Source organism: Indicator indicator, chromosome 2 (assembly GCF_027791375.1).
Source record: "Indicator indicator isolate 239-I01 chromosome 2, UM_Iind_1.1, whole genome shotgun sequence".
Classification (NCBI taxonomy): Eukaryota; Metazoa; Chordata; class Aves; order Piciformes; family Indicatoridae; genus Indicator; species Indicator indicator.
The window spans coordinates 30,208,533-30,231,216 of NC_072011.1; the positions used below are offsets into that span (position 1 = coordinate 30,208,533).

Here is a 22,684-nt window from a genome sequence, read left to right on the forward strand (position 1 = left end):
AGTCACAAAAACAACCCTGAAAATACCTATAACCCCCAAATTTTTCATACTTTAAAAAAGTGGTACATGAATACAAATCAGTACTATTCCCTGGCAAGTCAGGTTTCACTCCCACTTGCCTGCAGCATAAATCTTATGGTACAGATATAGTAACAGGAGCATCTTCTCTTTTTTTGGAAACTTTAACCATTTGCAGAATACTTCACTGATGATACAGCAGCCAAATGTCAGCACTGCCAACAATGATACAACATGGAGTCTCCATCCCTGGAAATGTTCAAGAAAAGACTGGATGAGGCACTTAGTGCCATGGTCTAGTTGATTGGATAGGGCTAGGTGGTAGGTTGGACTGGATGATCTTGGAGGTCTCTTCCAACCTGGTTGATTCTGTGATTCTATGAATGTCACTTTTGTATTTATTATTGAAAAAAACACCAAGCCATCATTTTGCCAGGAAAAAAAAAAACAAAAAAACAAAAAAACCCAAAACAACAACCTTCTCCAAAGCTTGTAAATACTGTTTAGGACCCAAATGCAGTTCTCCACCTGAATGGCTAGAATATGCTTCAAGCAGAAAATCAATTTTTCACCTCAAGGCAAATGTCCTTACAAGTCTAAAAAAACACAAAGATTACAGAATCCCAGTACCACTGTTATCACTGCAGACATCTAAAGACTCAGTAATATAATGATATGGGAACCTCTCAAAGTATTCCTTTGTTCATGCTATTATGTTTTAACCCACAAAGGAAGTTTTGGAAGGAGACTTCCGTTGCTCAACAGCCACAAACTCACATCAAAAACTAAATAAGCAGCAACATTCTGATCCATTTCAAACTCAAGTGAAAATACTCTCCACATTGTCTCCTCTCAGCAGGTAAGAACAGGGAAAAAAATGTTACCATCTTATGGTAGAATAATTTCTACCAAGTTACACTATCATCTTTTTTTGGCATTTCTATCCACAGTTGCAAGATAAGTCAAGCACCAAGCTCCAACCCCAGGTAAGTAGAAAAATCAGCTGATTTTCACAGCAGCTACACACACACACAAAGGATAAATAAAACCAGTGTGATCTTTGCTGGTCACGACTGTTCTTCTTGCGCATTGGCTCTCTTTCTATTTGAGCTAGTTTTGGGACAGCAGACTTGGGCATTGCCAAGGCATGAATAACAAACACTACACTGAGCCATAGGGTGAGCCCATGGCACAGCCAGGAGCATCCTGATGCTCAGACTACAAGCTCTCTCTGCGGGAGGTATCTCTGTTAGTGAAGCAGTAGTGAGACAAGCTAAGTCACATCAACAGTTGGAAATCTGGCCAAGAAAAACTGCTGCAGAATCCTGTAAAGACTGCTTTTAGGTGCACTTGCACAATCCCCACGCTCAGGTGAAACAAAAGTAACAGTCCTGTCCTTTAGCCCTGAGCTAGTGCTTCTTCCAACCACCTGCCTGGTGCTCAGAGCTCGTAAACGAACCCACCCGAGGAGAAAGGACTCCACATTTGTGATTTCAGAGGGTGCTTCCGTACCCTTGCAGGCTGGCTCCATCGTGTGACGACAGAGGAACACTGCACCCACACGGGACTGGACCCAGTACAACAAAGCCTGCTTTCTCAGCAGGTGGTCCTCTGCCAGTGACTTAATTTATTCTAGCTAAAAAAAAAAAACAAAACAGAGCAGTTCTTGAACAAAGAACTAGGGTTAGCAAGTAAAATACAGACCTCTTTTTAACCCTTTCCTAACTTCTACACAGAAATGCTGCTTTGTATTCCTGACCTCCACTGCTTGGCCTGGAGGAGGAGGGCAGTTACACGGTGTATTTGAAATAGAGGTTTAATTGTAGCAGGGTTTCAAGTTTTCATTCATTCAAGCACTGTGTCTTTTTTATAGTGGGAGTTTGTTATTTGCAGCACCCCTGTCCACACAACTCATGTTTTCATTACCAAGCCACCAAGTTAAAACTGCTGATGTTTTTTGAGTGTTAACAGAATGAAATCAGAAGCAACAAAAGTTGCTTCATCTCCTTGAAAGCAATGAGTAAGATGTTATTTACTCTGTGGTCTGCACACAGAGCCTTTTGAGCTATGTGTGTGGCTTGCACTTACAACCATATGGCTACATCAGGGGAGCTTTAACACTAACATGCCAAAGATGCTACCTCACTTCCTTCCTCCACCACTCCAAATTTAGCTCTCCTTTTTTCTGTTCTTTCCAGATCTCTCCCCATACTCATAACCATCATTCATTTACTAACATATTAACTATCTTCACACTGGAGACCTCCTCCATTTGGTGTCCATTTGGCTGCACCGGCTCAGAAACGTTTCCCTTCTGGGACCTACTTCCCTGTCCCACTGCCTGGTGGGGCAGCAGTAATTAATTGCCCTTCCCAATACTGACTCACAGTAGCTTTACAGCTTGAAATAAAATCCAAAACCAGAACAGTACAGAATCCATCTTGGATGGAGTCAAACTTGTTTTGTATCAGCCCATATGGTGCTGTGCGTTGCTTTTGTGGCTAGAACAGCATGGGTAACACCACTATTGCAGCTACTTCTGAACAGCACTTGCACAGTACCAGCACTTTCTCTCTAAGGTTCTTGTTCAGGACATGAGGAGGATCAACTCCAGTCCAATCGCTGAAGTTTAGCCAGTGCTGGATGTTCCACATGGCAAAGATGGAAGGGGTGAGCAGGCAGCAGTGTGCGTTGCAGATGCAGCTGCCCCAGGGCCAGACACTGCCCAGGAGCTGCCTATAGGCACACCTGCCAGGGACCTGATGCCACAGCCTAGTCAAGGTCCCAGTGGAGGTCTATGACATGCCAAAAGTGACCTGCCAGAACCACAGCCAGCAGGAGAGTGCAGGAGGAATCATATGAAGGGCTTTATATCATACAGCAGCTGTCATGCCCTGTCATGCTCCTGAGGTCCAGCTCCATCTTCCTCAGCTCCCCTCAAAAGCCCTGCTCAACTTCCTTGTCTGTGACATGTGAAATGGAGTGTTCTGCCCCAGACAAACTTCATCCTTCGGACCTTAGTCTCTGTTCAATGGTGTCCTGTGATAGGACAAGGGACAATAGATACAAACAAGAACACAGGAAGTTTCACCTCAACATGATGAGAAACTTCTTTACAGTAGGGGCAACAGAGCACTGAACAGGCTGCCCAGAAAGGTTTTGGAGCCTCCTTCTCTAGAGATTTTCAAGACCCATGTGGATGTGTAACTGGGACCTGCCCTAGGTGATCCCACCCAAAAAGATCTTCAGAAAGTCCCTTCCAACCCCTACCACTCTATGAATCTCTGACCTTGCTAGAAAGCAGATGGACTCACTAGAAGTGATAAGCCACATTGCAGTCCTCCCCCCACCTCCCCTGAGAGTATTGAGTTCTTACTACTAACCACATGCATGCGTGAAAATTGTTTTACCACTTACATCAAAGTTTACATCTTTAGTCTGTATATTCAAGAAAACAAACTTCTGTAGTTTAACTAATGAAATGGAGCTATTTGATAAAGCTTCTTACAGACTTAGAAGTGATTAATTTACCATAGCCTGTTAAACTACTCTCAGCTGAGCCGCTTTAAGTCCAAGGCTTCCTCTTAACCTAGAGTTAATGCAAAGCAATGAAGCTTAGCTTAGACCAAAAAGGTCTCAGAAAGGTCTTAGTGCTTAGCATTTGTCACAACCTAAAAATGTCCATTGAGAGCAACCACAGCTCAGATGACTAAGTCTAATTGTTCAATAACAGTAAATTGACCAGAACTCTAAGTAGTCAATCTTTCTGATTATATGGAGATCATAGCATAATATGGTTGGGAAAGAAATTCAATATGTCAGAATGGGTTACCCAGGGCTGGACTCCAGAGCAAAACCAATCAAGCAATCAAGAAAAGAGATAAAAACTTCCAATTTTTTTACTGTATTTCCACAATTTTGCATAGTAAACACAGTGCATTTATGTAACATTCATAATGCAAAATGTAGACTGATAGAGTACAAAAATAAACACACTTAACTGCTTTAATTCTGCTTTCCATATAAGCAAGAGCTGAGGAGTTATAACTCCTGCTGGTTTCTACACCACACTACTGCTTTCACAGAAAAGCACTGTGATGTGCCAAAGCCTGAAGCCTGGCATCTGCTGCCAGAGTGCAGTGAACTCTGAGGAGTTCCCTGTGAGGTCGCACCTCAGCACCAGCTCAGGTGCAGTGGTTCTGCCATTTGTGGCATACAGCAGGACCAGACCTAACAGCACACCCTCCTTCCCTGTTCCCCTCTTCCCCATTATAAAGGCTGGCTGTGTACAGACGAACACAATCTGTGTTTAGGAGACCCTCTTGGATTTGATCTTATTAATCATCCCAAACCAAACAGCAACTGAGAATTTTCTGAGCTTTGCAAGATCAATTCATAACACCAAGCAGTGTTCATCATGCAGTATACTTTTCCTCCCCGTGTTTTTTTGCTTTGTGGTAGTGGTTGTAATCACTATACAGATCCTTAAAGACCTCCCTCACACCTGCTGGTAGTGATGCATTTAAGAACTTGATGTCCCGCTCAATGCAAAGGTCAAGGATGTGATATATCCCTTCTGTGAGATGCTTCTTTACAGCAGGGTGCAAAGTCACCTATAAGGAGAACAAAAGTGCATTAAAATTTAGAGACAAAAAGGCAGGAAAACACTTTTTCCACAGCCAGTATACATTAAATGCCAACCACACATTATCCAGCACATCAGATCATCTGGAACAGCCCATTAGATAAAACCCAAGATTTTGACTTGTGCAATATTTTCCTGATTTTTGCAAATACACTTTGCAGAAGAAGCATGCCTTTTGCAATAAAATCCACAAGAGTGCCACTATAAACATTGCTGCAGAGGCAAAGACACGGATCAACTTGGAATCACATGAAAACTCCACAGCAGTAAAATGGTAAGTAAAAAATCCCAACCTGGATTACATATTTCAGTAGATTCTGCATGTCTCATATTAGCTGTATTCTACTAAGCATCAGTTTCAATTGAACACTTACTTTAGGCTACTCTACAATTTACACTGGGTAGGCAATCAATTTTAATTTATCACTTTATTTCGTATTTATCTAACAATTTCTATCTGGGGACTTCAACATATAAACCTTCACAAAAGAAGCCTTCAAGAAGCTCAGGAGATGAGCACTTCCTTGACATGTTTTAGTATGAGGAATCGGGTACCTTGCCTGACATCACGCAGAAAGCTGAAGGAATACAATACATTATTCACGATTCCATGCCCTGCTCCTGCCATTACTCCTGCTCAAGCCCACAACCAGCAGCACTATCACTACAACCAGGAACATCAGTGATGACTTTGGAGTTCTCTGGTGCCCCAGGCTAACTGACATTTGTCCTGTGCTCACAAATCACTTGCTAAATAGCTCACTGCCTGAAGCAGTGCTGGCCTCCGGCATAATCACATTATTTTTGCTGCAGAACCAAGTCTTATCTTTGCTGAATCCCCAAATTAGCTTTATGCCTCCAGACCTAAGCCTCTGCACTCCAGGCCTAATGAAAATTACATATAACGCTGTCATTAAAATTCAGACTTCTTCTTGAGCAAACTAATAAACTTTCCTCTAATGAAGTGTAGTCATAATCAATGTGACAAGCTCTCACTCTCTTTCTACCCTAAATGTAAAATGGCTAATATATTTTATTAGACCTGCTAACATAACTGGGAAAAATATACAGTAGGCATTAAGGTACACAAGCCCTTCTTTGGATCTGTGACCCTGAAGAGCTTGTCCAAAAGGATGACATTTTTTCCCCTCTGTATCAGCTGACCTGATTTATAATAGGTCACCTTGCACTACAGTAAGAGTTGTTGAGCATCCCAACTCCCAGTGAATGCACTGAGCTGGGCAATCCCTTCCTAGAGCAGAGAAGTGACTGCAGAAAATGAGGACAGGAAAACCCACAGCTTATTAACAAGATGGACCAGATGTCCCACTTGGGACAGGCAGATACCTCAGAGCTGCAGTTAATGGAATTGCATCTCTCACATCACAAATTAATCTGGACCCAATGTCTTATTTGGGCCATTCCTGCTTTGCAGTGCAGTCTCCTATAAATACCCTCCAATAACACTAAGAGAAGCAGAACTAAGGATTTAAACAGCTGCCACCGCTGGCTGGCAGTTAATTATGCTTGTGTTTTATGGTCTATATAGTTAGCACAACCAATTTGTCAAGCATTACAGAGCTCTTGATGTGAGACATTAAATGTGTGAAGAGGTATTTCACTACTGCTGAATTAAGCAACAGCTCATAGACAACAAGGGAAAAGTATTGTCAACAGTTTGAACGAGGCTAGAGATGCCACCCACTCCAACACAGAAGCTTACTAGATCAACATAAAATAATTCACAAGGATTCCTGGCATGAAAAGGGAGCACTGAGGGAACTGTTACACAACTACTTTAGGACTGACTGTTGAGGCCAGTAGCTTTCATCTTTAAAAGGGTTCCAGTAAGCATGCAGATGCCCATACAAAGATTTAAATCTACCACTTACCTTTGATGGATCCCCAGGTCTTCAGATCACAGGCTGAAAGCCACTGATCTGAGCTCAGAGGACATTAATGGTTAAAGGAGTTTTTCTCTCCCTCCACAGAGCAGTGTGAAAGATGTGTACATGTCCCCTTTAAGACAGGCATACTGAGGCCTCCCCTTCCTTCAATAGCTATCAATTCTCACCAGTCTAATGAGCAAATAAATCAGCAATCTGTTCTGTCAGACAGAAAACACCCCTTTGTCACAGCATCTGGTGGTTCTCTACACCAATTCCCTGTTCCACGCCCAAAGGTTCCATTACTGATTTGTGGTTTCAGCTATCACACATTATTTTTCATTTCCCAGTGAAAGTATTGCACAAAACTTTCCCAGAGGACTCTTGAGACACTGAACTCCTGCTAATACTGAGGTAAGTGTCCACAAGTGGTCTTAACAGTAATTTTTCCCTAGCTGCTGAACTACTATACTTACTACGTAACCAATAACCAACGTCCAGGGAACACTAAATAACATGGATAAAAGTTGACATATCCCACTGTTCTGCTCCCAAACCTTGGGAAAAACCTGGACAATAGAGAAGGCAGCTGAGTTTAAGCTTCATAACAACCTTCATGGTTAGTTACACTGGTTACACCATAATCCTTCAGAAACACACTATCAGATAGGATATTCCTGTTGTAAGAGAGCTTTAAAACAAACACTAAAATTCCTTTCTGTATTTCAGAGCATGTCCAGGCCAGAGCCACAAATATCAATTTGCAACACATGCAGCATTTAAACCTTGGTGAAACCTATATCCATTAGGCTGAATAGAAGGATCATTTCAACTTAGGTCTGGATGTGAGAAGCTACTGACCTGTCTTTAGCATGCAAAATAGTTGTTTTCAGTAAGTATTGGAGGGATATCTTTGGTACAGAAGGAAACTACTGAAAAGCTAACAATTCTTTGGCTTGGTAACATTTTTTCCATTTGCTAACACAGTTACAGCAGATACAGAAGATATTTTCCAGAAGAATCCTTCTTCTTTACTTTGCCAGATGGGGCCATAACTGCTATCAGTCCTGGACAACTCAGACTAGCTAGGAGAAGAATCTAACTACCACATAAGGAAAAAACAACACTCAATATGACAGAAAAGCAAAGCAGTTCTGCAAACAGGCATTGCATTGTTTGCCTTACAAAAAACACAGCCCACACCTTTAGAAAGTTTCCAGGAGCTGAGTAAGAAACATTCTCAGGAACTCTTACTCAAAATAATAGCCTGGATCAAATAACAGCCTGCATACACAAAGTGCAGCAACTTCTATAATTTCAGAGAAAATTTTTCAAGATGGATGAGAACATCTTACCTTCTGCAATTCAGTCACATACCGAGCCACAATGAAAGCAGAAAACACAGTCAAGTCCTCCATTTTTGCAGCAATACGAGTATACATCCGTTCCACCAAGTGTGCACACTTCAGTATAACTTCAAACTCATCTGTGGTGACTAAAATAGAAAGAGAGTTGCAACCTTGTATTAGAGGCTTAAAAACACTGGGGGGAAAAAAAAAAATATCACAGAGTCTTCCATGATTCTTGAACTACATGAAGCCAGTGCTAGCTTTCCCATTTTATCTTTTCTTATCAAGCCACAGCAGAGAGGCCCCCCACACACCTCAACAACACACATTTATTCCAACTCCATGTGCACTGCAAGGCAAAAATATTTGTTATAGATGCTGAAGTGCTAAAAGCAGCAGCTGTGGTTGGTTCCTTCCATAATTCATTCCCAAGTAGCACTGTGGAAGAGAGAACAGGGAGACAGGAAAATTGTATTCTCTACCTTCAGAAAAATCAGAAGACATGTCTTAGAGACAGCATAGTAAGAAAGCTTTCTCATGAAATCTATTATGTGGAATACAGCAGTGGAAACCACATCACTGGAGATATTTAAAGTGAGACTGGGGAAATCACCTGAGAATTTACTCAGTAGGCAGTTAATGAAGAGAACTAACAAAAAATGGAGAAGGGAAATCTAGAAATTTCTTTTGTGTTATCTGTTAATAATACAGAACAATCCTGCAAAGATAAACAGGATATTTTTCAACTTGAGGATGCCACATACCCATAAGTTTCTTGTGACCCTTGACTTATGTAAGCAAAGTGCAGAAGCAAGCAAATTCTCAATGTATGGCAACAGTTTAACATATCCTTTCCTTTATCACTGAGCCTTTGTTAGTATATTTCTCCATACACACACTAAGATTTGCCTGCAGTTGTGGGTAACATATCAGCTGAGATAAATCTGAACATAGAGGAAGCTGTAGGATATCAGTGGAAAGTTAGGATACAACCAGTTGCAGGCCTTAAAGTCAACTTGTCTCCAAAAGTCACAATTATTAATGCAGTATTTGTGTCCTGACCAGCATAAAGTACAGGATGGTTACCTTAATCACTGTGAACACCTTTGACGTGGCTACTTTGACAATGCAAATTCGTCAGTAACTTCTAGTAATAAGTCTTTTTTTGTTTTTCCTTTGTTCCTTTTGAGATACTTAACTATGCTAATTCCAAATCCTTGACCATACAGATATGTCATCTAATCCTACCTGATGCTTCAGGTATGTGCAATAGTTCCAGTCTCAAGAAGCTCCATTTAGTAGGATCAAATTGGCACCATAACTCAGGTGTGTTAGCATGTATCACCAGTTTACAGCCATCATGCTTTCAGGCATGGGGATCAACAGGAAGAGCAGAAATGTGGTACAGCAAACTTTAACAATTCCTGTCTATTTGCCAACCAGTCAGTGAAGAATATCCTCTTTGCCTACAGCAGTGCTGTCTGCATGCAGCTTCACAGAAGCCCCACTTGCCTTCCTAAGCCCACAGTACTTGAAAGCTCATCTTCATTTTACATAAAGGACAGATAGGGCTAATGGTAGGGCAATGCCACAGCTAGGTTTTGGTGACTTTGCTTCCGGTGTGTCAGACTGCCCTGCTCTGCATCTCCTCTTCTCGTATATACAGAATTACAGTGTGTACATATAATGCAAAAGTGGAAGAGATACAATACCTCTGTCTCCTTTCTGACGCCCTTCATGCATGACAGAAACAACCAGACGATGGAAACTGTTCAGAAAAGATGGTACTGCTTTCAACAGCACCTGGGAAGACATAAAACACAATTATCTCAGAATATGTAGCAAAGGGAGAGGAGAGGGTTGAGGTATACCACCCCAAAGTCTGAGGGAAATAAATTCCTATGAAGGGAACTATAGTAGCTTACAGGGCTGTCAAGAGCAGAGGCTATTTTTTAATTCTGTATCCATACAATATCTAGTATACGAGAATCCTGGAATAGGACTGCAGTCCTGGCCACATTCAAATATATCTAACAAGTAAGCACTGTATTAGAGGTAATTCATATCTCTAAAGTAGCATTTGATTTAGTACCCTAATGTTTAAGGAATTTGTTGCTGCCGGTAGAGAACCTGTGTAGCCATACAGACTTACAGAACACAGGGTCCAGTAACGCTACAGATCACTCTGTAAAAATATCCTGCAAAGGCAACTTCTACCAGAAGCTTTCTGTAAGAGCCTTTTAACACTGTATACTGCCTTGCTTTTAGAGTTTGCCAGTTTCCCCATCTGTGCTGGGTTTGTGTCTGACAGGGTAGCCAGGGAGGGGGCTACTGGCATGACTCCTGCAAGAAGCTTCAAGAAGTTCCCCTGGCTCCAAGTTGAACCAGTGTCTGGCCAAAAGTGAGCTCTCCTTGACCTTTTACTTAAACGTGTTGTTGTATTTTCTCCTCTCCATACCACCAGAAGAGGGGTAGAAGTGAGTGAGCAGCTGCACGGTGCTTTGTTGCCAGGTGGGTGGTTTTAAACTCACCATTTTTTTTAACTTTCTTTGCTCTCACTCCTAATACAAATGCACAGGAAATGCATTCTTTCCTTCTTCCACCTCTGCCTAGTATTCCATGCACAAGTATCTCCAACTCCACGCAAGTCCTGGCATATCTTCACCTTCCCATGCCAGAAGGCTGACAAGAACACCAGGATGGTACAATGTTTGAAAGTCATCAACCTCTAAAATGTCTAAGCCCTGTTTTCAAAGGACTGTGGAATCTTGATCTCCAGCGAGAGTGACTGGAAACTCAGGTCCTATAGCCTGAGTCACTTGTGCTTCTAGAAATCACTCATAAATAAAAGGAAAGTTTCATTGTAACCTGGCATCAGATATTGATAAGCAAAGCAAGAGGGCAACTGAAATTAAGTGACTTTGAGATTCCTGACTTGAAAATGACAAGTAGTCAAAGCACTTTCAAACATTAGGATTATTTATTCCGATATCACTAAAAAAAAACTTTCTAATCGTTGGTCTCTGTGTTGCTTCTTTCTACCCTTTTCCCTTCAGAGATATACCTTTGGATGACACTGCACAATAGAGAACAGCACTTCATGGACTCCCAGAAAGACACCATGATAATCTTCTGTCTTCAGATGATCCAGAGGGACTGTTAGGAGAATGCTGAATGCCAATGCCACATGGTGTGGATTCAAGAGAAACCCCTCTCCTTGCCGCAGCAGAGCTGCTACAGTGTCTAGAATAGGTACAACTATGGTAGAAATCTGTGAGTGGTCTTGACAGGCCTCTTTGGTTTGCATCTACAAGAAGACAGGAAACAGATAAGGAGGAGTGCATCAGCCATCATTCATACATGAGAGCGCCATAATGCTCTGACCCAAGTAGGTGGAACTAGACTGGTGCAAGCTGGACTGGCACGCAGACTGCACATTAGCCAATTCTGTACAACTGCACCCTGGGCAAGGATGTATATGATGCATTTCAAGAAAAAAAACTGCTCTGTGTGGAGTTTTAACTACTCCTCAGTCCTGTGACAACCAGCACCTCTTTGCACCTCCTCACATAAACGCAAGGATGCAGTTCTCTCCTTTACAAGAATGCAGACTTTTGCATCCAAAAAAGCGCAAAAATTACATACTTGTGATTTGCAGGCACTGAAGAGCCAGCCAGACACTCACAAATTCTAGTCTAGAGACACCATCACCATGAGAAAAGAAAAAAACCTGCATCGATAGGTTTGTGTGCTGTAGAAATGAAGGACAGAAAAACTGTGTTTGGTTACTTCAGTTGAATTTTTCATTTATAACAATGTGGGGGGTTTAATTTTATGTAGTTTAATATGAGCACTCTTTTCTTTGTGTTTTGCTGCTATTGGCTTCTGTGGCGACACATGGGTGACAGTCCCCTTCTCCTTTGGACAGAATTAAGGACAGGAGACTCAGACTCTCTTCTCTGCAGCCTAAAAAGTTTCTCCCAAGTTCCAGATTGCATGCTGCAGTCCCAGAAAATTACTCATGCTAAGAAATGGATGACCTACACACTGCACTCACAGGAATAAATTTACTTGAGGAAGGGGACGAGAAAGGGACTAGGCAGAAAAGGAGGAGAGAAAGGGACTAGGCAGATGAGCCTGATCTGGATCTGTTTGGCATCAACAATTTTTTTGCTCCTGTATGTTTCTGTGCATGTTCGATGTAACTGCTACAGGCTCTAGCAAATAAAAGGCATAGACAATGAAGTTACAATGAAGGGATACTTACAGCTAAAGCTGTGAGTATCTGTGGACTGGCAATCCAGAAAGCTTTCTCTTTGTCTTCACTTAATGGGCAGGTGAGCAGGAATTTGGTTAGTGTAACAGCTGACAATACTTCCTGCAGAAAGAAGATTGATGATCAGGCACAGGTACAAGATGCAATGGGCTTCAAGTACAGAAAAGGTCATTCAAGAGTACTGGCAGTTTTGAGCATCACCAGAGCCTTCACACATAAAAGTCCTCCCACTAACACATCCCTTTGGAAATTTTCAAGTAAGCAGCAGCTCAAGAAAATTAAATAAGCTGTGTAGCACTGGCCCAAATGTACTGCATACTACATTTAGTTTAGAATCAGCTCAGTATACAAAAAGGCTTATGTGACTTTTAAGAAAGGAAAGCCTTCTCCTTCAGCTACCATTAGATAACAGAGGGAAGTATGGGTAATACAAGCACACCAATACACTATGAATGTCACATTTGGCAGCAGGATGTTTTTTACTTGCTGGCTGTTACGACAGACTGATAAAAGAATATTACAAGCTATACTCAGAAATTATGTGCACAGTACAGGAATTCCACATACACTCTCAAAAAAAAAACTATCAAGAATTCATGCAACATATCCATGTCTACTCCTGAAAAATAAGACAGAGCCAGACAAACCCCTAAGTTTAATCCAAGTTTCATTCTCAAGTCACTGAGTTTGCTACAAAGGGTACAGATGGCTTTTTAGTCAAAAGCATTTCATAGGTCACCAGTGCTACCTCAGCTGCTCTGGATTTCATAGGTCACCAGTGCTACCTCAGCTGCTCTGGAGAAAGGCACACTATTTAAAAAGCTGCTGAGTGGTATCTGGTTATTACAGAACAAAAGTCTATAGAGAGACAAACACCAAAAGTATAGGTACTGTTTCAGTTTTATTTTAAAGTGCCAGCATTTCTAAAAGTGCCTTTAGCACTGTTAAAAAGAGCCACAGACAAACAGTGGTTAAACTCACTGACTGCTGGTATCTGTTGTGCAAGAGCTCTGATCAACAAGTAGAGGAAAAAAAAAATCTCAGCATGGCCTGTAATATCAGAGCTGTGTGATTGCTGTTGGCAAGATACAGAATTAAGACTGCTGAGTCCTTAAACTGGATAGAAACTTTCTCCAGTTGGTTTCTATGACTTCTTTACCTCTCTCAATTTTTTCCAGGACATATATCAGCACAGTGACCAAGACCTTAAATGTGTAAATTAATCTGACATGACCACAGACTATAAAGCAGAAGAGGCAAAAATATTACTCAGATGTCATTCAACCAAGAAAACTTTTTCAACGTACAGAAAACTGAAGAAAGGAGTTGACAATAAACTAAGATAATGCCTTACTTTAGCCTTCTGTTGCCAAACATTCCTTATTTCAAGTCCTTGCAGCACCAGACTTCTTATGGTATAGAACTCCTCAGCAGAGCAGGTACCCAGCAGCTGGACAAGCACCTCTGTCAGCTCCATCTCCATATTTTTGATCACCTGGGTTGTGATTGCAGGACCTGCATATTCAAGAGACATAAGCATGTCCAAATCAATTCCCTAGGCAAGGACTTCTACATGTAAGAACAGGGAAAACTGAAACTAAACCAGCTCTGTGGGTACCTTTATAACACTCAAACGCATATAAGGCCCCACATTTTCCCTTTACATCCCTCCCTACTAGTGCAATTAATTGCTGTTACCAAGTATTTCCTACCCTAGAGTTCATAGAGCAGTCATCCTATCAATAAAAAGCCTTCAGTAGTATGGAAATACTACAATAAAACATGTGCACAAGCCAGGGGAGCAGGCTAAACAAACCACAGGGCTTTACTACAACTGCTGGACACAGTTGTAGTAAGACACAGATGCATTAAGCTGACAAAGTTCAGGTCTCTGCTGATCATAAGCCACACTCCCCACTTCTTGCTCAATTATTACTGTGCTGACAGTCTTAGACTAGCATATATCTTAATTGATTCTGAAGGCTTTTTTTTTCAATACTTCCAAGTATTCACAGGATCTGTGGCAATTAGTAAAGTCTTCTTCAACAGGAATCCATATTTCATCTTACTGAATTACTTATTAATCTAAAATCCTTACAGCTTTGTACAGTGATTAATTATGTCTCCAGGCTAAAGCACTTTACTCATCTTACCCTTGTAAACTGAGGCACAGGAGAAGAGAGGAAAGCCAGCAGAGAAGTTTGGCAACTGACATGTCTCATGGTCTCTAATTTCAATGTGAGCTCCCTTCTCAGTGCCCTTACTGAACCCCACAATGCCGAAGGATGAAAAGGAAGACCAGTGAGGAGACAGACTAAGCCTGCATCTACGTGTAAGCTCTAGCCCAAACTCAGCTGTGCAAATTCACAATCAGATTTTCCATGGAGAGCTGTGCTCTGTTCTTAACTACCTAATGCCAGTGTAACCATTGAGATCATGATTGCAGATCACTTGAGCAGTAGCCACAAAAGTGGGGTGGGTACACCCTGGGGTGTGCACAAGACAATCCACTAGGGTGGGAAATTATAAATCAAACATATTTTAATATTTTTTTAAAAGCATGTAAAAACAGTGTTTATTTCACCTTTATCTCATGTTTTTAAACATTTTTGGGTATGTTTTGTAATGTACATGGTATACCAGTAGAGTGCAACATGCATCTAATTTATATATAGACACATATTAAGGCTGCATGCTCAGTTTACTTTTTTTTTACTGACAGGTGCGCATAATCAAAAATGTTTGGAGACCACTGCACTAGAGCATGTTAATAGTAAGTTCAATAAATTCAACCTGTCTGAAGAAGTCACCTGCACTGTGTTTAGTTAATCTCTTTCTGAATAAGACAATGTAAAGAAGCCATTAGGTCGCACAGCTGGTAAGAGAGGTTTCTCATATCATTTCTAGCTCTGGCTTTTATTTCTTGGAGATTAAAGGACTCATCTGGCAATATCCCACAGAATTCATCAGAATTACACGTGTTCTGCATCCCTAAAAGGTCTCTTCCATTGTTCTATAACCTTGCCTATCAGAGAGAAAAATAGATGAGTATTTTAATGTAAGGTCTTCTGAGATTCTCAGGAAAGACCAACCCAGAGTGATATGGCACTGTTTCAGCTGTTTCAGCATTGCCTAGAAGACCAACTACCTAAGTAGGACACTGCACTACATCCAGAAATATTACTGCATTTCAGTTACTGTCACAGGCTGCCCAGAGAGGTGGTATAAGCCCCATTCCCTGGAAACATTCAAGGTCAGGTTGGACCTGAGTAACCTCATCTAGTTAAAGATGTCCCTGCTCACCACAGGAAGGTTGGACTAAACGACCTCACAGGCCTCTTCCAACCCAAACCATTCTTTTATGAAAATACTCTAGAGATAAGCACCTCAGGATCTCACCTCATTAAGATCTTGTACAATAAGATCTTAATGTAAGACAAGATCAATACCAAATTAGATAGTGGGCTGTGATCCAGGTACCACACTATTGGCTCCTTTACGCATTTATAAATACTACTTTAACACGAGTAGATACAGACTTTTCAAAAAACTATTATGTCTTGGTAAATTACTTTTAACTCGCCAACGAGCTGCAAAATCAGCAAAGGAGTGTAGAAAGAGAGTTTTCATACCAGTGAGAAGCCTTTTTATGGCAAAAACAACCGTGACCGCAGTTTCTTTCCCAGGATACAGCTCTGGCACTGAGCAGAAGACTGTTAGGAATTGCAACGCAGACTGAAGGAACTGCAGATTACCTCCTGCACAGTGCAGCTCTCTCAGTATCTGAGAGTAAAACTTTTGGTACAGTTTAACACGAGGTTGCTCCAAAAGCCCACTAGGCTCCTTCTGCCAGCCCTTCTGCAGATCTGCCTTGAGAAGAGTTGTGATAGGTGGTATGAATGTTACAGGCAAGGGCTGGTTTTGAGTGCAATTCTGAAGGCCATGTTCAACAATTCTAACCATATGCAGAACCACTGACTCTGACAGAGCAGACAGTACCTCTGCAGACTGCAACCTCTTTTCTGGCAGCTGCTGAAGGTAGAGTGTGACAACATGACACAGTGTGGTGAATGCCATGAGCAGTAACTGTTCAGCCACGGGATTCCAGTTTTTCCAACCTTTGCTTTTGGATGCACCAGTATCTGGCTTGCAGCTCACCAAGAAAGACATGAACTTTTCCAAATTGAGCCTCACACTTTGTCTTCTTTCAATAATCATCTGAAGAAAGTTTTCCAAAAATGCCTGGAATTCCTGGAGGTACTGTGCCCAAACAGGAGTAGTTAGGAGATCAGTGATGAATTTGCTAGCTGTAAGCTGGGAGGTCATGACAGCCTCAAGAATATCACTGGCATGAAACACCTTAAAAATAGAGTTGACATTCCTGCCAGCTTGCAGGCACCTCAGAAGGTGAAAGCAAGTACTTAAAAACTTCAGGAACAACAGTTTGCTGCAAGAGACACTAGCCCTGGCATTAGCTAGCAGGGACAGCAGCACCAGAAAACAGCGAGTACAGTCACAGGGAAGAAGACTGTCTAATTTCAGGAGAGAAGCAATTTCTAGCAAACTCAGGCAGCTTTCCAGCTGATTTTCTTTCAAGATGACAGGGTATCCGTTTTTTGCTAACAACAGTATACATTGAGCAACTTTCTCCAGTGTTTTCCAAGACAAGCTGAGCTCGTACTTCAGCAGTTTGCTTTCTGATGGTGTTTCCAAAGGGTGAGCTGGTTTGCAAGGAGCCAGGATTTCTTCATGCCAAGGGATATTACCTGCAGATAGCTGCTGAAGTGGCCAATCTACTGAATCCTTGGCAGCAGTGGGCAACAGTGTAGCAAACTGATGAATAAGACTGGTCAGAAACGCACAATGCAGGACCTTCAGTTCTGGGAGAAAGGAGCTATGCACCAAACCAAGAGATATCTTTCCAGTGCTGATGGAGGACTCCTGATCTGTGTCAGCTTCCTGAGATTTGGCCAATACTAATGTCTTTACAAGCACATGAGCAATGTACTCTACATCCTGCAGGGAAATATATGGCAACAGGATAGTCAGGTTGGAAACAACAAGGTGCCAGTGTGCTGTAGGGTAAGTAAGATCGCTTATAACAGTGATATTTCCATCCCATGGTCCTGATTCTCCCCTGTTCATGCTGGATCTCCCAGACTCCAGGATGAAAGCTGCAGAATGCCGCAAGGCCTGCAGATCAGTTTTGGTCTGTATTAACATCATCTTCATTTTTTGAAGCGCAAGCAGTTCTAAGCAATATTTACTAGTGGAGGCAAAACTATTTGCAAGTTCCATGACCCTTTGCCAACACTGCTCCTTCACACCAGGAAGGAAAGATGAAATGCCCCAGTGCCTTGCAGCAGGTCCGGTAACAGCACAAGCAATTTCAGCTATTGGAGACGCATATTTACTGCAGCTAAAACCAAACAAAGTGTTTACCTCAACCCAAGTGTAAACAAGGAGGAGAAGAGAGTCACTGGCCTTTCTTAGCCAAAGACCTGATTTTATTTCTTCTCTTCGAGGAGCCTGCAGCAGCTCCATCAGTGGCTGAATTACTCCCTCCTGCATCTTTGCCAGCACACTCTGAGCGCGAATAATCACAGGAAGAGGAGTGACATCATCTAGACTCCTCATGTTGAGCAGAAAGGCATGTAGCACTGAGCTCACTGACAACAGCTTCAAGGCCATGTCAGATGATCCTTCAACAGCAGGAATGATAAAGGTCTGGCATTTCTCCACAAAGAGAAACAAAACGTCTAGAATCTGGTTGGGTGGCAGTTCAAGGAGGCACTCATGAAGTTTTACTGTTAAGCCAGCAGAGAAGAGAGGCACTCTCAGATCATCAGCAGCTGGTTGGCAAATGACTGTCAGCACCACCTCAAAGAGCCGAGGAAACTGTCGCAGCTTGGAGTAAGTCTGAAACACAGTATTGATAAGAGCCTCCTGGGCCTTCTTTGTACGCTGATCAGAGATCTGGGCGTCAATCCAAGCTGAAGCCATTAAGTCATCCAGGTCTGGCTCCACTATAGTGTGGTTTAATGACATCAAGAGTTTGAGACACCGGAACCAAGCTGGGATGGAAGCTTGGGAGTGCTTCATCAACGTCTGTGCTAGCTTGCGGTAAAACCTGAACTGTACCTCCTTGTGCCGGATACGATCACTGGCAACATTATAGATATCACTGCTAAAAACCAAGTTCAGAAGCTGTTCCAAAGCAAGCAGCTCTGTACTCCAGTCTGCAGGGGAGAGTGCGTTCTCCTCCAAGCCCTGCTGTAGGCCAGAGAGCCTGAGACAGACAAAAAGCCTGCTGAGCATATGGAAACACACAAGGTGGTTTTCTGCCTTACAGTATGAGTTCAGAAAGAGCTTGTATAGCAGGGACACGGAACCAGCCACAACAGCTCCATGAAGGGCAGGTTCACAAAAGCCACTGCCCAGCTTGATCTGCACTGTGTTGACTGGTAGCAAACTACTTTTCAAAACTCCTTTCTTCTTCTCTTGGAGTTGCTGTTCTGGCAGCAGCTCCTCTCTGTATGATGAGAAAAGCTCAGGTTGGAATAACCCAGCCTGCAGCAAAGTTTCTACTTGGTTTCGGATTTCTCTGCTCAGGTGCTGACGCACACGGTTGTCATCCGCTTGTGTCCAGCCCCTCACAGTCAGCAAGTGCTTCAGTAGCAGACATGGCTGGAGCAAGTGACTTGCCACTTGACCAAACACACGATTTGGGTTGGTTTGCTGCCTCTGAATCAGGAGGTACTGAGCAAAGGTCAGCTGAAGGACACTGAACAACTGGGAGCCCACAGCGTCATCAGAAGCCAGCTGCTGACATGCCAGTTTGGACAGTGTGCTGAGGAGATCAACCAAGAGCTCACACTTTGCTGTGTAAATGATGGAGAGTGTAGGAGTAGAAAGAATGCCTCTGGAGCAACTCAGCACTGTGCCAATGTTCTGCTGTGTTTTTTGAGAACAGGCCTCTGATAACCTTTCATTTATGACCTGAAGATTGGAAAAAAAAAAAATCAAAAATAACCAGTCAGTTTTGCCAAGGTAAAACTCATCATTATAAGCCCACAACACTGTTTGTGAGCTCTAGCTGCAAGAAGGAAGCAACGGGGATCTGCCAACAGATACTGCTGGGCTTTTCACATTGTAGTTCTCAAACTAGAAGCTCCTCTGACCAGAACTGTGTTCCTGCATTTGTCTGCACCATGAATGCAGCAGCAATTTACAAATCTGCCTCTACTTCAGAATTAAAAATCTCAGCTGTCTACATACATCTTGTAGTGGACAGTTCATCTTCTCAGCTCAGGCCCCAGTGGACTAAAACAGATCCTTAAATCATTTCTGTTGGAACTTCTACTACTTTTGTTCTTGGTCTTTAGGGTACTCTGGCCTTCACCTCTCACCTAATCTTAAACCAGACAGATTTTCACACCCAGATGACTTTTACATTTGGCATATTTTCCATGCAGCATCTCTGAAGCAGAGATTTCATTCAACCAATTCTCTGTACTTCATGACCCAATTTCTGTAGGTAAAGTCAATCTTCTCCTGCTTCCTTCTAACTAGATCACAACTAAGTGGGTAACTTCCCCAGTCGTAATGACTGCTTTTGCAGCCATCCACTAATTCTGTTATTTCTATAACCAGGAAGCTGAGTAAGTTAGACTTTCTGGTTTAATTCTAAACCATAACTTAAAGTCTCCCCTATTTCCTTTCAGATGAGGCTAAATAATAGTGATATAATAAATGATATGATTAAGATCAGTAACAGTTCAGTGCCACCACCCTTCAGTCATCATAAGAAACTGCAGCATCTGCTGAACAGCGTATCACAGTGCACATGTACTCAAGCCAAATACAATGATGAACCTCACAGTGAGGGAGAATCTCTCTCCCTAAGACTCCCAGGCAAAATGGCAATATAAGCAGTAAATACAATAGAAGACCAACATAGGGAACTGAGCTTTTATTTATCTGTTAAGCCAACTCACTATGATAGTTTGATGAAGGTAAAGACAGAAAGAAAGTTTATTATTAGGATGCTCTGCCTTTCAACCTTACTGCTGCACAAATACAAACCATATGACAGAACAGAAACAGAATAGTTTAGTAGATGTCCTAAAAGCCATCAGACCAGACTAATTGTTATATATTGCGTTAACACCCTACACAGTGAAGAGTCATGTACTGTAGAAGATAGGCACTGCTGTCCAGCATGTTATAAAATAGCCACAGTTTTCATTACCTGTGCAATTGAAAAACTGAGACCGATTGTCTTCCCACTCTTTAAGAGGTTCTGTAGTCTTTTACTGTGAATAACATTGTCTAGATATGCCCAGAGTTTCTCAACAACTTCATCCTCCAGTTCAAAATTATTGTAGTATGAAACCAATGCACGGCTTACCCAATCAAGTAACACCTGTTAGAAAAAGGGAGAAGAAGTAATCTTTAAAAAACCCCATGCAAAACCAAGACAAAAGTAGCATCTCTTCCACGCCTTGTGCCTCGAGAACTGCTCTGCATCCAAGCAGAAAAGGCTCTGAAAGAGCAAAGAAGTCCGTCCTTCTAAGTTTCAATTCCTAAAAGCTTTCATTCTAAATCCAGTGTTGTCCCTGTGCTTCGCTGTACCACCTCAAAACAGCTCTCAGGAGTCAACATAGGCCTCTTCATAAGGACATAATTCTGACAGCCAATGCTGATTAGCAAATGTAGTCTTTTAAATCAAAACTTAAAGAAGCAGACACTTTTCACTTTCTGCCAATTGGCATTCCACTTGCATCCTTCTCCTTGTACATTTAAATTTAAATCTACTACCTAGAAATTCAGGCCTAGGAATTTAGATGTGTACAAGCTAGAAAAGGTTGAAACCTAGTCATTTCAACTAATGATTTAAAAGATAAATAATGGTGTACAGTCAGGTTTCATATTCTAAGTAAAACCACAACTCAAAGCATGGATCTCAGATGGTCCAAATCCTAGAGCCCACAAACCCACTATGCTGGAGAAGCAGCATAAGACACTCCTCACTGAGGGAAACACTGAAAAGGGTGAACACTGAAGAGACCTTCAGGGAACAGAATCAAAAGACTTTGAGAGAAGAGCATGGGTTCCAAGCATCTTCCAAGGAGTTGCCCATGAATCCAGAGGGAACTCCTTCCATGTGTACAAATTTAAAGTACTTGGAAACCAAGTGTAGCTACAGTCAATTCTCCCACCCTGCAATTCTTCTTCTTAACCACGACCATAAGCATCAGACTTCAGAGTATCCTGTATAGGATATAATAAACAATACTAATGACAGCTCTGAAGACAATTGTTTCTCATGTATCTGGGAGGCAGAACACACAAACTACCCTCTCTGTAGAGCTCATTCTTCCCACCCTAATGCAGATTTTTTTTCTGAACCTACTTCAAAAACGTTATGAAACTATTTCATACAAACACACAGATATCAAGAACAACCCACACTTCACCATCAAAACTGTATTTGCACTACTACTTAGGGTCAAAAGCTTAAGCAACTAGATCTGGATTTTATGAATCAATTAATTCTCAGTGGCAATTAGCCAACACCCTTTTTTTTCGCTGTTGACCACAAAAAAAAAAAAAACAAACACCAAAAAAAAAAAAAAAAAAAAAAAAAACAAAAAAAAACCCAAAACTTACTTGCTCCTTATTAGGAAGAACGCACTGGTGAGATACCCACGCAAAATGGGCTAGTTTGAGTTTGTCTTCCCAAGACGTGTTTTTGCTTTTCAGCTTCACGTAAATCCCAGAGTAGATCGCCGCCATGAGGAGAGCACATGGGCCTTCAAAGGAAATGACTGAAAGAAACGCCGAAGTTAAGGTACCCACAGCTGAGGGCCTAAGCACCTACGCGCCTACCTGCTTGCCTCCCGCACCGCCACCCCCACCCAGCAGAGTACACTAGGCCCCATACACCCTCGCTCCCCAGTCCTCCACAATACTCACCTCTCCCCCACCAGGAATTCTCTCTCTCTCTCTCTCTCTCTCTATCTCTATCTCTATCTCTATCTCTCTCTCGCTCCCTCCTACCCCACCTAGCCCAGCCCAGCCCGGCCCGGCCCGGCCCAGCCCAGCCTTCAAGTTCCCGCCAGGCCCGCAAGCCGCACTGTCCGCACGCCCTCGCCGTTGACCTCTGTCCCCGCCAGGCAGCGCCAGCCGAGTGCCGAGCGGGGAGGTGGCCTGGGGTGGAGCTCGAACCCATTGGCGGCCGGAGGGCGCCTGCGCACGGGGTGGCCCCAGCCCAGTTCACCCTCCCCCGCGCTCCCGGTCGCCGCGGCCTGTGTCAGTCAGACATGGAGCGGCTGCCGGCAGCTGCCACCGGCTCCTGGGCAGCACCGGCCGTACAAGTGCTACCACCGCGGGCACTCAGAGGAGGCGGCAGTAGCGGCGCGCCCGCTGGCAGCGCCTCGCGCCCCTGTGCGTAGTGACAGCGCCCCCCCGCGGCCCCGCCGGCCCCCGCCTCCCGCCGCCGCCGCCG

At 42.7% G+C, this 22,684-nt stretch overlaps 1 protein-coding gene across 1 annotated transcript; it reads right to left on the bottom strand.

Moving 5' to 3' along the window:
• Nucleotides 1–3,912: 3,912 nt before the first annotated feature.
• On the bottom strand, nt 3,913–21,972 carry URB2 (URB2 ribosome biogenesis homolog). Its single transcript, XM_054394945.1, has 9 exons — nt 21,847–21,972; nt 20,426–20,599; nt 15,807–19,173; nt 13,529–13,689; nt 12,166–12,276; nt 10,963–11,205; nt 9,611–9,701; nt 7,905–8,044; nt 3,913–4,631 (listed from the first exon to the last, which is right to left on the bottom strand). Exons 1-9 carry the CDS (start codon nt 21,970–21,972, stop codon nt 4,434–4,436), a joined length of 4,611 nt encoding a protein of 1,536 aa, XP_054250920.1. The 3' UTR covers nt 3,913–4,433.
• Nucleotides 21,973–22,684: the final 712 nt, after the last annotated feature.

Coding starts and splice junctions, on each gene's coding strand:
- URB2 (XM_054394945.1), bottom strand. CDS start 21,972: ATGGCGGCGATCTACTCTGGGATTTACGTGAAGCTGAAAAGCAAAAAC. Junction 12,277..13,528: donor TTTGGCAACAGAAGGCTAAA/GTAAGGCATTAT, acceptor TTCTTTCTGCAG/GAAGTATTGTCAGCTGTTAC. Junction 4,632..7,904: donor ATGTGACTGAATTGCAGAAG/GTAAGATGTTCT, acceptor TTCTCCTTATAG/GTGACTTTGCACCCTGCTGT.